This window comes from Chenopodium album, chromosome 15 (genome assembly GCF_948465745.1).
Source record: "Chenopodium album chromosome 15, dcCheAlbu1.1, whole genome shotgun sequence".
Taxonomy (NCBI): Eukaryota; Viridiplantae; Streptophyta; class Magnoliopsida; order Caryophyllales; family Amaranthaceae; genus Chenopodium; species Chenopodium album.
Window position 1 is genome coordinate 4447392 of NC_137848.1, and position 17106 is coordinate 4464497.

Consider the following 17106-nt stretch of genomic DNA (forward strand, 5'->3'; position numbering starts at 1 on the left):
TAGTTTTTTTTGGTGAAGGAGAAGGGCCCCAAAGAAACAAAAACAAACAAAAACAAAAGAAAATAAAAATAGAAAAACAAAGCTAAAGAAGCAGCTAATAGAATGCCATATCGGCACAACTAAGCAGCCTTATTCTGCGACACCATACGAGGCAAAGCAACACCCCCCAAATCCTCCAATAAAACAGTCTGAAGATCCCTCGGGACCGCCTCAAAAAGGATGAATTTTTGCGTTGCATCCACACCATAATTCGCAAGCCAATCCGCAGCACGGTTAGCCTCTCGAAAACGATGTGAAACATCAACTTCCCAATCTCTACCAGAAATCAGGGCTTTGCACTTGCGTATGATATGTATATAGGGGGAGTTGGTTGGAGTATCATCCACCAACATTCTAGCAACCACTTCCGAATCAATAGAAAGTTGAATCTTCCTATGACCACCATCCCAAGCTACCATCATACCTCGCATAACATCCATTAGCTCAGCTTTTGTGCAGGAACAAATTCCGCAATTAAGCGTAAAAAATTCGAAAAGTTCACCACTGCAACCTCGAATTATACCTCCTGCTCCAGCCTTCCCGGGATTGCCTTTTAAAGCCCCATTCGTATTTAACTTAATCCAACGAATGAATATCAACTCTCTCTTGCGCTTTCCCCCCTGCTGTACCAGCATAGTCTTCCTTTCCATTGCTTGCTTAATCAAACCAACCTGCGCAAAAATAAAAATCACCTGGTCCACTGGAATGCTGGGCTCTGGATTGAAAGTTCTCTCGTTTCTCCACCTCCATAGCCAGCAACAGGTGACAGCGAAGACTCTAGGCCATTCCTCACCTCGAATTGAATCTCCTTCAACAATATTTCGCAAAATCCAACTCAAGAAGGGTGGTTCATCCTCATCAGTATTCAATTGAACACCTAGCTTCTGCTAAATTATTCTTGCAGCGGAACATCTTCTCACAATATGCTCTATATCTTCCTCCCCTGCTCCACACATTTGACACCGCGGATCATCCGTCAAATACCTAATGAACCTGTTTTTGTTAGTCATCAGTCTATCTTGGGTTGCCAACCAAAGAAAGAAACGCATTCTATGTGGCATAGGGAGCCTCCATATAGCCTTCCAATCTGAAAACGCACTTATGTCCGCAGCTTCTCCTTCTCGAATAATTACAATGGCTGATTTAATTGAGAAGCCACCAGAGGGAGTTCCTTTCCAGTACAACTTATCTACCACTTCCTCGGGTAAGTAATCCGCAAATAACTCTTTCCATCCCAAATTGCAATCCCACATTTCTTTAACCGTCATATCTTGAACTGGTAAAGGGGGTTCTCAATTCACTAACTCAATGAGGGGTTGGGATGTAGCCAATCGATGATGCCAAAAGAACATGCGGTTTCCATTCCCTACAGCCATATTCACACCTTTTCTTACGATATCAATGCTACTCAAAATACCTTTCCAAGTACTCGAGGCGTTTGCTCTTCCTTGAAACATATCAAGGTCACATCTTTGATCACAGTACTTTGCTCGCTAGATACGTGACCACAAGGTTGTTGGCTCCGCAAGTAAGCGCCATCCCAGCTTTGCTAAGAACGCTTTATTCGCGTCTCTCATGGAATTAAATCTCATACCACCATCTTCTTTTGGTTTGGTAATATTATCCCACGATACTAAATGCACTTTACGCTTTCCTTCGTTCTCACCTCACAAGAAGTTGCGATTCTTTCTATCAATTTCATCGCAAGTGGAACGAGGCAACTTCGTCGATTGCATAGTGTAAAAAGGGATAAGTACTCAGAGTATATTGAACCAAGGTAGCACGGCCTGCAATAGATAAAGTCTTAGCCTTCCATCCCGCAAGCTTTCCATTCACCTTGTCAACTAAATATTGGTACTCTCGCTTGGAGGTACGTCCATTTATTGTAGGGACACCTAAATACTTTCCAAAGTCTTCGGTTTGCTCCATACCCAAACACGCACAAATCTTATCCCTTGTATCCAAGTTAGTGTTGCTAGAGAAATAAACTTTTGACTTATCAACACTGACTTTACTACCCGATGCTGCGCAAAATTGATCCAAGCAATGTTTCATAATAAGAGCCTGCTCCTCCGAAGCTTCACAAAACAATATTAGATCGTCTACAAAAGCAAGGTTAGAAACTGGAGGTCCATTGCAGCTAGCTTTAATTGGTTTTCAACTGCCCAACTTCACCTCTCTTTCAATCAAGTGAACCAATCTTTCCATACAAATCACATAAATATAAGGAGAAAGAGGGTCTCCTTGACGAATACCTCTAGTATGAGAGAAAGCCTATAAAGGTTCCCCGTTCCACAGAATCTGCAATCTAGCTGATGTGATACACTGCATGACCAAATCGACCATCAATTGAGGAATTCTAAGCTCCATAAGGGACTCACGAATAAATTTCCATCGCAGCCTATCATACGCCTTTTCAAAGTCGATCTTCACAGCCATGTAACCAACTTTCCCTTGCTTTCTTCTCATACTATGAAGCATTTCTTGAACAATTATAACATTGTCCGTGATTTGCCTCTTAGGGATAAAACTACACTGAGTGGGAGAAATAAGGGTTAGGAGCACCGGTTTGAGCCGATTCACAATAACCTTTGTCACAATCTTGTAGGTTATGTTGCATAAGCCAATAGGACGGAATTGATTAGCCTTTTCCGGAATGTCAATTTTCGGGATTAACACTAAAAATGCATCATTTAAACCTCCCGGGAACTCTTTCCCCTCCAACACATTCTTGACCAATGTTATCAAGCTTAGACTAACTAATTCCCAAAACTTTTGATAAAAGAGGGGTTGGAAGCCATCCGGGCCGGGAGCTTTATACGGTTGCATACCGTTCAAAGCACGTTGCACTTCACATGAGCTAAAAGGCCGAGAGAGAGTCTCCATGTCTAACTTTTCGATTACTGGGAAATAATCCTAAAGTAGCTGAGTATCAACATACCTTTGAACTTCTTCCTGGGAGAGCCCTTTCCAATAATCAACAACCATTTGCTGCACACGAACATGGTCAGTTTCCCACTCACCAGCATTGTTCTTCAGAGTCTCGATCCTATTCCTCTTTCGACGGATCACTGTTGACAGATGGAAGTAACGAGTATTTCTGTCCCCATCACATATAGCCTCGGCCCTTGACTTTTGAAACCAGAGGAGTTCTTCAGCATTTAAAACATCCTCCATTTGTTGTCGTAGTTGCGTTTCAAGTGTTACCAGATGGGTTTGACGACCCTTCGATAGTTCACTTTGTATTCCTTCAAGTCTAGCCCATAGCTCAGATTTTTTACGAAAAATATTATAGAACTCCCCTTTATTCCATTTGTTCAATCTATCCGCAAACTCACTCAAGAAAGGAACTAAAGGAATATCACATCTCCAATTAGAGTGCACGAAATCTTCAAAATCCCGATGCGTTAACCAGGCAGCCTGGAAACGAAAGGGCTTCATCACTTTAGGAATCTTTGCAAACCCCAAACTACTAATTAAGATAGGACAATGGTTGGAGGTTGATTTTGGGAGATTACGCACTGCTCCTTCATCAAATTTTAATCTCCAAGCATCATTAGCAAGCCCTCTATCAAGCCTAGCCGATTTAAAAGTCTCCGGAGTCAAACCCGGAACCAAGTGTGAGCAGGGCCCGAACATCCAAGATCAATCAGGCCATTATTTTCGACCCGGTAATTGCACTTATTTAGTAATTGCACTTATCGAAGACATAATTCCTTTAGTTATGATAGTATATTTTTTAGAAAGATTAATTTCCTATCTTATGTAGGTTAACTTTAGTAAGGTGAATTGCTAGGTGGATGATAAATAAGGTAAATGAGTATTATAGTGTTGTTGCACGTTTACTAAGGCAATATATTTACATAAATGCCATTTGATAAACAATTAGTGATAAGCTTAGATTTTCCCATCAATGCTTCATTCTCTATTGTATATTTTTACAGACTCTCCATTAATTGTGCATGAAGAACCTCAAAGGTTCAATGATTGCAACCAAGTATTTCATGCCTTATCAAGCATATTTCAAGGTTTTCTGAAGATAATCGCCTTTCTGTTCAATGAATTCGTTAACATTTTTAGTTTAGTACTCCACTTCTACAATTAGATATTCAATTCTCCTTTGGTTGCCTCTAAGGATGATGGAGCAAGGTATGTACGTGTTGTCTAAATTATTTTTTTTATTAAAAGATTGGGAAATTCTCTTTGGTGAACTCCAACTTTTCAATTTTCTAAGTGGTAACATTCTTAAATTTTATTATCAATGGTAAAACTAAATTATTTATATTAACTCAATTATAACATTAATGATAAATTTTAACTAGAGATTTCACTATAGTTAGTTAGTTTTTTTTTTTGTTTATTTTTGAAATACTTTTTTATAAAAAAAAAAAAAACCCAAACCCCTCACCTAGCCACCAGCACCACTGCCGACGGCCAACCCCCAGCCGACCTGCCTTCCCACCTCCGGTCGGCGACGCTTGACCTCTGGCACCTCCGACCGGCGACGCTTCGGCCAGTTCCTTCTCTCTTTCCCATTTCCCCCACACCGTCCGTCGGGCCCTAATCGCACCCAAAACCACCACAAAAACTAGCACCCCTCCCCGACGAACCCCCTCCTTTGGGAGCTGACCACAGAAACCCTGAAATCTACCTAAAACCACCAAAAAATTGAAACCCATTTCCTGGGTTTGGGTATTTTCTGGTGTTTTGGGGTTGTTTTTAGGGTTTTTAGCCTGCGAACAAGGGGGGTTGTCGGGGAAGGGCGCCGGTTTTGTGGTGGTTAGAGTGGTCGGCGGTGGGGCGTTGGGTGGGGAAAATAGGAAGGGTCGAAAAGGGGAGAGAGAGAGGAGGTGGGGGCGGGGGAGGCGGGGCGTCACTAGCGGGGTTGAGGGAGGTCGCGTCACCAGGGGAGGCCGGCGCACTAGCGAAGGTAGAGTTGGGCGCCGACGCCGGCGTTGGTGGGGGTGGGGGAAAGGTGGCCGGGGTTTATTGGAAATGGGTTAATTTTTTTTAATTAAAAAAATAAAAAACTAACTATAGTTAAGGATTTTTAATAAAATAACCCTTATCAATGGCAATCACTCATTTAGGTTTACCATTGATAATAAAATTTAAGAATGTTTACCACTTAGAAAATTGAAAAATTGGAGTTCACCAAAGAGAATTTCCCTAAAAGATTTAAAACGAGGTATTAATATTAATATAAATTATATCGTTTTAGGCTCAATGCAATTGCTACCGTGAACGTCCGTGGTGATTTTGATTAATTGGATAATTGGACTTGTTATTCAATTCTTAACTCTTGAAGCCTCAACTATTCTTCTGGTAAATGTATCTATTTTTTAGTTATTCATTTTAATTTTGATAATGATTTCACGTAATTTGTTAACGCATAAATAATTTTAATATTATTTTAATATTTCATATTTTAATAATTAGTTTTATTTTAACAATAATCCCGATGGGTTACACAAGCTTGAATTAGATATATATAATATTATAAAAATATAGTTACCGTATTAATTATATAAACATAGAAAACATTTATCTACGCCGAAGTAATTATTAACAAAATAAAATTATACTCATAATTATTTTTATAACGAAATATTGTTTCACACTGACTTATATTTGTTTTGTAAGTCCTTAAAAAAATGCATTTAAATGTTTTTTTTTAATGATTCATATAATTAAATTTATTTTACTTGAATCAAGTTAATTTTTATAATTTGAGCCCACTTATAAAAGATGCTAGATTCAATGCCAGAGAGATTGTCTTTGTTGTTTTTTTTTTCATCATCACCGCAATTTATATGATAATTATGAAGATAAAAGGATTCTTCTATAATGAAAAATGAAAATGAAAAAGAAATGGAAAATCGGAGGGTTGGAGAAGAGAGAGAAAGTAGAGAAATGTGGGGGATTGGTGAAAGAGGAGAGAAAAAGAGGGAGAAAAATTGAAAAGTGTGGAAATGTAAATATGAAAGAGAGGGAAAGAGGAGTTGTAAAAAGTTTTATCGCATAGTAAAAAATTATCTAACAAAGAACTAAATTTTCGTTTGTAACTTCAGATCCTTGGTTATGTGATCCACTAATTGATACTTCGTATTATATATACAAATCAATTACCTCATCATAAAGTCAAATAATTAGTCCTTAAGCAAATCCATAATAGATATGGAGAGGTTTAGATAATAGATATGGAGAGGTTTAGATTACATTTGCAAAAAATAAATGCAATTTTATTTCTTTGACTTGTCAAACTACAACGTATTCCGTATAAATAATTAATTAATGGTATTCTATTACTCACTATATATGAAGGTAAAAAAAAAAAAGAATTTAAGCACACAAATTCAAAGAGAAAAAAAATAGAGATAGTAATAAATTGTATGAATCCATTAGTAATCACTATGAACAAACTATCCAAAAACAATCAAAATGACCCTCACAAGTCACAATACAAGCACAACCACCAAACCAAAACTTATCTTTCTGGTATAAGTTGTATGTACTATATATATATATAGTATTTTTTTTTTTATTATTATTATAGCTGTTTTGTTTTTTTTTTTTTTTAAATTTTTTTTTTTATTAAAAAAAAATGGAATTGGGGGACAGTTATCCCTCCTTGTTCCTTAGTGGCTCCGCCATTGTTTGAGGTGTTACTTTGGTGTTCAAGTCGGGTTTGATGAGGTCAGATTAGGTTTCGTATCAAATTTGAGTTATGCTAAATTATTATATCATGCAAGTGAAAATCTAAATCGGATTTGTTCGAATCGGGTTAGTTGGGTTAAGTTTTGAAACATGTCTTCTTGTATGAGATACAAATCATACAATTGTTTTGGATTTGTATGAGGAGGAAAATATGGGTTGGATTGTTTGACAAGTTTTGTGTTGATAAGGGAGGTAGGATAATAAATTTGAGTTTGTTTTGGAGTCATTTTCAAGTTTGTGAGGTAAATCGGCTCATTGTAATTGTTAAGGTACCACGGTCTGAAAATAGTAAAAGAGAGAAAAGTTGCTTGAGAGATATGAATATCAGAAGTTATTAAATTAAATGACTTATTGATTCTTAATATTAGTCATTGCAGGAGTACTTATAATTATGACCGTTTGTGGTATTCTTTGATAAATAACTATTAGAACCAGCTAGTTACAACTCACAATACCTAATGTTATTAGCTAGTCATATCAACCAATAGTCCAACACAATCGATTAGCTACGGATCGAAGTACCCACTAATTACCAAACATTGTATGTATTGCATTACCTTCTATTCATTTGAATTTTTGTTAAAATAGATAAATTGAAACAATACTTTTCCAGTAATTCTCTCTTGTTTGATTATTATTATATCATCCCTGGATAAAAAGTATCTTTGTGGATGGTCATAAGATGAAATCTCAGTTTATATAGCTAACTCACATTAACATATTTGATCACTTAGTAAAAAGTTATGAAATTTTTGTTTCAAAAACAAATGTTTAGATGAAATTATAACTTCTTTAAATAATTGTTATATATACGGTTTTCCCTTACACATTACTGTGAAAAAAGGTTAGAGTATAAGTGACTATTGTTAGGAAGCATTCATTTATTATATAATGTTGCCTATTAAGCTTTAAAAAATTGTTGGAATGTCCATCTTCTTTGGAATAATCATGCCTGTCAATTAATTGTATCATTTACGTCTCCTTGGCTCAGTGTTGACAATTAAATCATCAGTATAAATTAAGAAAAATTGATAAGAATAATCTCAACTTTCGCCTGCCGGTTCGCTCAAAATAATCCCCAACTTTGAATTATTTTTAATAATCCGAACTTTGGATTATTTTTAAATAATCCGAACTTTGGATTATTTTTAAATAATCCGAACTTTGGGGATTATTCACTTTAAATGGTCCTAATATCGGTAACCTATTAAAGTTAGATGACAAATGTTAGCTATGTGCATAGTAAGTTCGACTTGCTTTAAGATAGATGTGTTGAACTTCAATCATCAAAATTATGGCGAAAAAAATATTGTAGCAAAATAATGATTTTTGGAAACGAATGTAAGTTGTTGTGGATACCTTTGGTAATGACATCCACGGAAAACAAGCGAAAGTGATTGCGGAAAAAGATTTTTATAGCACTTCTTCCGTTGTCAAAAAAACATATTCATATTTGTAAACATGGCAAACACTATTAAATACAAACTAGTTTTTAAGCATGTTCAACTTACAGACTGTATAAATTAGGACATTTTGTGAAAAACTACCATATAAAATACTTTTTTTGCGAGAAACTACCTAATAAAAAAAATGTTGTTAGAAACTACCTTATAAAAGGGTAAATGTTGTAAGAGGACTACCATTTGTCAGAAAGTCATCGTTGACTTTCGTTTTTCGGCATTGACCACATCACTAGCCAATCACATGACTTTTAATTCACCCTTTCCCTCCTTTTTTCTTAATTGGCACGTGAAGTGGTCAACACCAGAAAATAAAAGTCAACGATGACTTTTCGAACAAGGGTAGTCTCTTACAACATTTACCCTTTTATAAGGTAGTTTGTTACAACATTTTTTTATTTGGTAGTTTCTCACAGAAAAAGTGCCGAGCACAATTAATATCTTGAAAATATAGTCTTATGACATGCAAGCAATGCCATATAATATGATTTTTCTGAAGATTTTTACACCCTATTTTTATCTTGCCATTCAAGTTTTTCTTCTTTGCGCTTCAATTTATCTCCTTTCAATCACCATCTTCATCGTAGCATGAATCTTGCACAACATTTGTGAAGATACTTTTATGTTAATTTTATTAGGGGAAATTTTTTAATTATTAGGGGAATTTAGGTGCTGTCAAAAAAATGTTTAATTAGAAATTTATATTAGGAGAGGAAATAAGGATAGATGATAAAAGGTTAATAAATTAAATAACACATTTAATTAAATTGAATTTGAAAGGTGGAAGGAGAAGAGGAAAAGATTAAAGAGGAAAAGATTAAGGGAATTTGATACAATATTTTAAGAGTTATTGATAAATAATGGGGGAAGCTGGAGAATATCTACAATAACTAATGACAAATCAATCAATACTATGTACTAAAGTAATCATCAGGATTATTCCAAAGGTACATGTGTCGCGTTCCCATTAAAATTTTCTCGCCAAAATACTTTTTTTTTTAAAAAAAAAATCCTTAAAAAAATAATAAGATAATTGATAAAAAAAATGGAGAGAGAATATGTAGAGCATATATGATAGAATAATAACAACAACGTTAAATAAATAAAATATAAAATGTGTACACAATGTTTAAACAAATACAAACTTATAGTAACTAGTTGTGGACTCGCGCGCGATGCGCGCGGTTCCCCAAGTTATCAATGTATATTCTTGACTGACTTTGTTATCGGTGTTGTTTCTCGAGTGATTTTTTTTACTTTTTATCATCCATCAAGATTTGTGGTTCGCCAAGTTATCAATGTATCTTCTCGACTGAATTTAAGTACCTTAATTATAGTTAGACAAGTTTAAGACTAATTTTTAATCACAACATATGTATGTGTTACAATTTTTTCTCGTGATTGCCACTTGCTAGTGACATTGAATTTTCATAAAAGAAACTACAATTTGCTATCAACTTATCAAGCATATTTTAAGTAAGTGGCGGAAGTCAAAATTGAATAGTGAAGGAATGATTAATATAGCCATAATTACTTGTTAATTTATGCAATATGGTCTTCGTATGATTTTGTAATTGGGAATAAGTTTGATGTATGAGGCACATTTATAGCGAGTTGATCATAATAGTAATTGAATATATTATTCTTATATTATTTGATTTGATTTAATAATAATTTATAAAAAAATGAAGTAAGGCTTGACAGAGTTTAAGAAATTGACTCGTGATATATATATATATATATATATATATATATATATATATATATATATATATATATATATATATATATATATATATATATATATATATTTTGGTGTTAGAGAGCCACAAGGGCGGGGTGAGAATCGCTCTCATGGTCTCCTAAAACCGAGAGGGAAGCTCTAACCACTTGAGCTATTCCTCACTCTTCGTTGCAAATACTATGTAACGAAGGTAGTATAAAAGCCTTATTTATTCCCTCTCATTTCAATGTAATTTGTTTGATGTTTAGAAATTATTTTAGCTAACATATACAATGTAGATGAATTTTATTCTGATGTCTTTCTTCAACACTTCAAATCTTGTAGTTAATATCTGAAGTGTCTCAAGAAATTCATACCACCTACCAAGCAAAATTGTAAAAAAAATTTGTAAGTTTGTAACTATAACAATAGCTAGTCATAACTTCATGAAATAATACTAAGAAAATTTAGCGAAGAAACTCTAAGAATAAATTTTACAGAATGTGAAGAAAAATGTAACAAAAGGTAAAGAACACATCACATGTAAGAAAAAGGTACAAGTAAGCCTGCAATAAACTAAACACATCAAGCAGCCTCGAAGATTTTACAATAGATCTCTTGGGTTCAGTTCTCTGTCGCAGCATTGCTTTGTCACGCCCCTTCTGTTTCTAGCTACAACTTTTACCAAGTCTTCTCTAGCTGAATCTGTTTATTTGTCCTAGTTACGTTCTTGTTTTTCCCCATATGTGCAATGCTCTGACGTTATTTTCATCTTCTTAGGCTAGAAGCTAACAGCAAATCAACCAGTAAGTATTCGGTATCACAAGACCTAAAGCGGTGTATAGTGAAGCGAGAAAATAGCACAAAATAAGCTATATATTTTAAACTTAAAAAAATAAAGGAAGCATAACAAAGATTTGACGTATGAATTTCCTCCCCTACATTCAGTTCAGTAAGTTTCTTGCTGCGAGATTACTAATTCACTTTCTAGTTTCCAACAAGCATATTGACAAAGATAATACCATCAAGTAGCTAAGTTCCCACAGCTGACAGGGAATGGGTAAATAACCTAAATTTGGGTATGAGCTAACAAGTCTAATAAAATTCTCCATGAGAAAATGCAAGTTGCTGCATTCATGTCTCAAATTAATGAAAATCATCTATCTTAGAATCATACAAATAATTAAAAATTTAAACACAAAATGAAAATTAAGAACTGATGAGGAAAGTTTCTGGTGAACATATATCAACAAGAAGAAATTGGAGCATATAAAATAGGCAATTAAAGAATCAACTTAAGTTCAAGACACCATCAACATTGAAGAGAGCTACAAGGGAGGCATAACCAATAATTAGTAAAGCAAGAGGTACCAATTATGTACTTGTTTGCAAGTAAATGTTTCGACCAGTGAGGACAGACTCCACTGCTTAGGCACACCACCAAGCTTAAGGATAAATGATGAATGATGCACATAAGTTTTTTAGCCTTAAAAATATTCTTTTTCTCTCTAAACAAGAAAATAATATCATTTGCATATACATAACTTAGCAATGTGGCAGTCCTGGCAGAATAATCTTAAGACTGAGAAACAGTCACTTTATACAATATAAAAACTAACCTTCTCGGTACCGAGACATCCCGTCCTTGCAAAATCAAAAACTTCAAACTCTTCAAATATTTTGCAGATGAAGCCACAGATAGCAACATTTAGAGGAGCATTGACACGATAACTTTAGAAAGCCATGTACTACTTTCAATTACTACACAATGCAAACATTGAAGCAAGAGTTCCATCTTCAGACAGTCTTTTATCACCCGAAAAAAGGGAAAGAAAATCAGCTTGTCCCCTCAACATTGCCCTAATAGATACATGAAATGCGAAAGTAATAAACAATGACAGAGACAACTTAAGAACAATTTCTCATGCATACTTTTTGACCTCTTCCTCTGACATGTCTGTAAAGAAAAGACCGGTCTCTCCACGCAAAAAATGCAAAAACAGGAAGCAAACAAAGAAGAAATGAAACAAGATCAAAAGCTGACTAAGAAATGTAATTGACAAATAATAAGCAGATCATTACCTTAGAAATTTTATGAAGACCAGATTTAATCTCATCAGAAGCAGAATGACCTAAAGCAATCTGCATGACTTTGTTCGAACTAAGAAAGAATCTGAAATTGCAAATGGCAGAAATTGATCACTAAGTCATAACCAACACATAGAACAACCAGCAAGATGCATGACTATTAGAAGTAATATTGCTTCATATGATTCTCGATGAAATAAAATTTAGAAACCTAGCTACACGTTGTAATACAAACAATCCTACAAGTTTGCTGTCATTATGTCGTTTATGTACAAATTTTTCAAATTTATATTACTCAAAGAACCACCTAAATTACAGTGATTGACCCAAAAATGGTGTGTTATATTCTCCAATTCTGATTTAAGATGCTACTGAAGTTTAGGACAATGAAATCCCATCTCTTAATTTAAAGTATTTTCCTTAACACCCTTCTGTCCAGCCTCAATTACTATGACCCAGATAACAAATCAATAATCCTACAATTTCAGAATCTAACTTCAAAGATTAACGCATACTAATTAAAAGAAAGGGGAAAAAATGACAAAAATAAAAAATATTATTTGACATGAAATTGGGGAATGTAGGTAACAAACAGTTTCTTCATTATCTTAAACAGCCCAGAAACTGAAAGCAAATTAGAGAACTGGTATGAGTAAATAAATCAATAACTAACTCACTAATTCAGTAAATTAACTCACTAATTCACCAAATAACCACATGGTACTTTGTAAAAAAGCCAGCAAGCCTAATCAATACTTTATCTAAAGTGACAGTGGCTACAAGCTGCTTCATGACAAATCAACCATAGCAATCAGGTGCACCATCATATAGCTTAATATGAAACATTTGGGAAGAAGAGAATGACCACCCAATTTCAAAAACCAAATATTCAAGTCAAGTAATATAGATATATATTCATCAAACTTCACGAAAATCTCTTTTATGTCCATTAAATACCTATTCAAAACCACTAAATCGATGAACTCCAATGGACACTAAGAACTGAGCCTCAAATGAGTCATAATTAATCCTAGGATCATTTTCAAATGTGTTAGTTTCAATTATACAAGAAATCATAGAAAATTTTCAAAAAATAGTTGAGTCGGACACTTGAACACATACCTGTGTCGGCCATGGGTACCCTAGTCCGAGTAACATAGGCAATATTAACCAATAAATATTTTTAAATTAGAAACACAATTAGAAAGACAAATAAATTACTACCGAGATGATTCCCAGGCTTGATAAATTAAAATTATGCCGAGTAATTAGGAGATTAAGTCACTGATTTGTTTGGTAAAATTTTTACAAATAATAAAATAAAATTGAGCACCCTTCTAACCTTCATTGCAAATTTGCAATGGTAATACCTGATATCTTGAGAACCCTTAAATTGACACACGAATGAAAGAACAAAGAGCCTAGTGATCGATAGTCTCTGGCAATCACTCTCATTTCATAGTCCAACATAATATTACAATGAAAAGACATAGGAAAAACACAAATTTGATTTTTTTTTGCAAGTAGTCATTGATAATCACCATATCCCTCTAATATCAGTGTAATGTAAAACTACAATTATTTCAAGGTTTTTGAGAAAAGCTACAAAAAATGTGAGGAAAGCTACCTGATATAACGTTTTTGTGAGCTTTAATCTATTTTAAGCAGCCACTATTCCTCATTTAATATATATAGAAGTTGCATGACAAGCTCAGATGTTATGAGCTCCTATCTTTCCTTCATATTACAGACAGAGAGAATAGTTAACCAATAAGTTTAGAAAGACAAAAGAAGCGTCAAGCTGTCAAAAAAAAAGGAGGGAAAAGATTTTCAATTTTCATGGTGACAAATCCTTATTCAGCAGAATTCACTGAAGGAAATGCAAACATCTATCGATCCTTGTCTTAAGGGACTAACATCTCATTGTGATAGCAGAAAGATGCCAAAAAAGTAGTAAGCATACAACTAAAAGACTGAATTCACAAATACTTTAATAAATAACTTTTTAAATTCAGGAGTAACTTATATAAGTATAAACCAGAATAATTAACTGAGATTGAAGAAAGATTACAACATACGCCCTTTTCCTAAACTTTGCTTCTACCACCAACGACTTGTAGTGATTAGAAAACCATATTTTTCATAGCATATGATATAAATGCTCAGATTATAGTTATGAAAACATGAAATTTTCTTGCCGAGTAAAACTCGTGCTTAGGGCTTGACAGAACATATTCTCATTGTATGCATTAAGTAGCTCTTTTTTATGACTCAACTACATTCAGAGTCTCAAACTGAGATCTTCTTCATTCGCTAGACATCCCAAGATCATAAGTCTTTCTCTAATAGATGTTGTTGTCTCTGCTGAAAAGCCTTTGACTTTCTCAGTCTCATCCTCTATCAATCTTTGATTTAGGAAATAAAATGTACAGTTTATTAGTACATGCGAATTAACTACCTCAAAGCAAAGAATGACAACAATTGAAATCAACTACTCATAACAGTCATAATCAATGTTTATCTACTCATTCTTTTTAAATTTTATCCAAATTCTAGTTGAGAAGGAAAGTAAAGCTCACTTCTAAAGAAAAAAAATCCAGAAATAAGCAGCTGCAAGCTATCATCAAAGGAAAAAGTGAATGGTTAAAGCGCCCAACTTATAATTGGCGAATTCGTAGGCCTACTCGAGAAGCTAATTCAATAGCAGCTGCTAATATACTCCGGAATAAATTATAATTGGTGAATTTGTAGGCCTACTCGAGAAGCTGATTCAATAGCAACTGACTAATATACTCCGGAATAAACTATAAAATTTTCTTCTACAGATCAGTTACAATTAATCAAAGTTCATTTAGAATCATTAGACAAAAGAACAAATATATTGTACGAGTAAAATCAACCTACAGGACCATAGATACCAGTTGGGTGACTGCAAGAATTCAAGATCTTGCAAAACAATAATTTACTTATTCCAGAATTTAAATCGCAACATAACACTACAAAATCACAATAATTACATTAATCCAAAACAAGAATAACATCTCAACCAAAAAATAAACAGAAAGGGAAAAAATAAAAACAGAGAAATTAGAAGGAAAATAATCAATTTTTTAGACTTATAGAAAAATAAATCAAAATCAAAGGGAGATGTCCGAAAACAATCAATGAAGGAAACTAAGAATTGTAAGCAAAGATGAAATTGGTAACAATCACTTTATAAGGCCAAAATCAAATCAAATTGAGATGTCCGAAATAAAATTCATCAATGAGATGACCAAAATCAAATTCTTCGAACAGAGAAATTTGTCCGAAATCAAATTGTTACCATTGATGAACACCACAATGATCATTTGTAAGCAAAAAAAATTAATAAAAAGGCCAAAAAGAACTTGTTGTCGGACCTCCATCTTCTCGATCTCCTCCAGAGAGCCAACATGAGTGTTTGATCGACAGGAATAAATTCAGAAAATCAGTTGTTTTCCTCTAAATTCAAACACAAAAAGGCGATACAATTCAAGTTTAGATGAGAGAGTGTGAATCAAAAGGAGAGGAGATATTAGAGGATTGAATCAAAACAACATGAATCAAAAAGGAAAAAGCAAAATAAGAGGATGAGAGGAAAACTGGGAAATCCAAAACACCAGAGAACTTAATTGCAGGGCCAAAACTGGAAATTCTCTGTTCCTAAGCTACAGTACCCCGAGTACTGTTCATAAGCAACAGTAGTTTTGTTGCTCATATTTATAGAAAGGGGTAAAGATATATAAATATTTTTTTTTCTTGTGAATATCCGAGCGTTGCTCGGACAAAGAACTAGTCAATAATAAAATAATACTAAAACAAACACCATGAATGACATGTGTCAATTCTTGGTGCAAAATTTTCATTTTGAAACTTTTTTTTTTCCTTTTTTACTATTTTTTTTTTATTTTGACCTATTTTCTAGGAAAATTTTACTTTAATTATTTCCTATTGTCATGTTATATATGATTCAAGATTTTAATTTATTGACTTTTTTTTCTCCAATTTCAATAGATTTACCCAATACTACATTGATAATCTTATTTTTTATTCCAGCCATTATCCTAGATAACATTTTTTTGGTGCACGCGAGGGGCTGATCCCCAATGTTTTTTTAGCTAACTTTCAATGCAATTGTAATCATTTTTAATCAATCTTATATGTAATTCTTTTGTATAATCGTCTAGGGTCGAGTAGTCCTTTGCTTAGGGTTTGTCGTTCTTGATCGTTTCTTCACCCAATTTTCGATTCTTACCCGTTTTTTATTGCCAATTTCGTATTTTTGACAATGGAATCCGATCTTATAAAAGATTGGGAAAAGTTTAGACTAACGGAGGATGGAAATCTTGTGATTGGAGGAAACGGGGAAATAGAAGATGATACGGGATCGAATGATCAACTTAGATTGGCAATGGTAGGCAAACTCTGGACTGTGAGGACTTTTAATGTTGAAGCAATGAAGAAAACCTTGACTAATATATGGCGTCTGAATGATAATCTGGCGATACGTACGGTAGACACGAACCTCTTTGTGTTCCAATTTTTTACTGAAGCCGATAAAGATCGCATAATTAACGGGAGTCCATGGTTCTTCGATGGCAAATTATTGCTACTGAATGATATGCAGGGAGGAGAACAACCTTCGAAAATTGTCTTTGATAAATCACCTGCGAGGCTTAGACTGTTGGACGTGCCGTTTAACAAAAGGAATCCCTCGACAATGTTTGACATAGGGGAATCGCTTGGTGGCTTTTTGGAGTTTGACAGCTTTGACCCGTTGGGATGGAGTGAGTTTATGCGTGTGAATATCCCATGATTGATGTTAGAAAACCCCTGCGAAGGGGAGTTTTTATTGCTAGCGGTGGGTCGAAATCGAAGTGGGTTGATATTAAGTATGAGCGCCTTGGGGATTTCTGTTTCTTCTGTGGAATGCAGGACCATACTGATAAAGGATGTGGGGTGAAAGAAGTGGAGAGGGAAATTTCTGATGCGGTGGTCTATCAGTACGGATCGTTGTTGAGGGCTTCACCTCTTAAACCAGCTATAAAGAATTTTGTA

At 34.3% G+C, this 17106-nt stretch overlaps 1 protein-coding gene and 1 long non-coding RNA gene across 2 annotated transcripts; both read right to left on the minus strand.

Annotated features, from left to right (window-relative positions):
* Nucleotides 1-2955: 2955 nt before the first annotated feature.
* On the minus strand, nt 2956-3678 carry LOC145580640 (uncharacterized). Its single transcript, XM_081637771.1, has one exon. It carries the CDS (start codon nt 3676-3678, stop codon nt 2956-2958), a length of 723 nt encoding a protein of 240 aa, XP_081493897.1.
* Nucleotides 3679-10372: 6694 nt separating this feature from the next.
* On the minus strand, nt 10373-15736 carry LOC145582744 (uncharacterized). Its single transcript, XR_014099929.1, has 6 exons — nt 15429-15736; nt 13150-13764; nt 12985-13057; nt 12022-12112; nt 11559-11745; nt 10373-10727 (listed from the first exon to the last, which is right to left on the minus strand). It is a non-coding gene; the product is annotated as an uncharacterized LOC145582744 (long non-coding RNA).
* Nucleotides 15737-17106: the final 1370 nt, after the last annotated feature.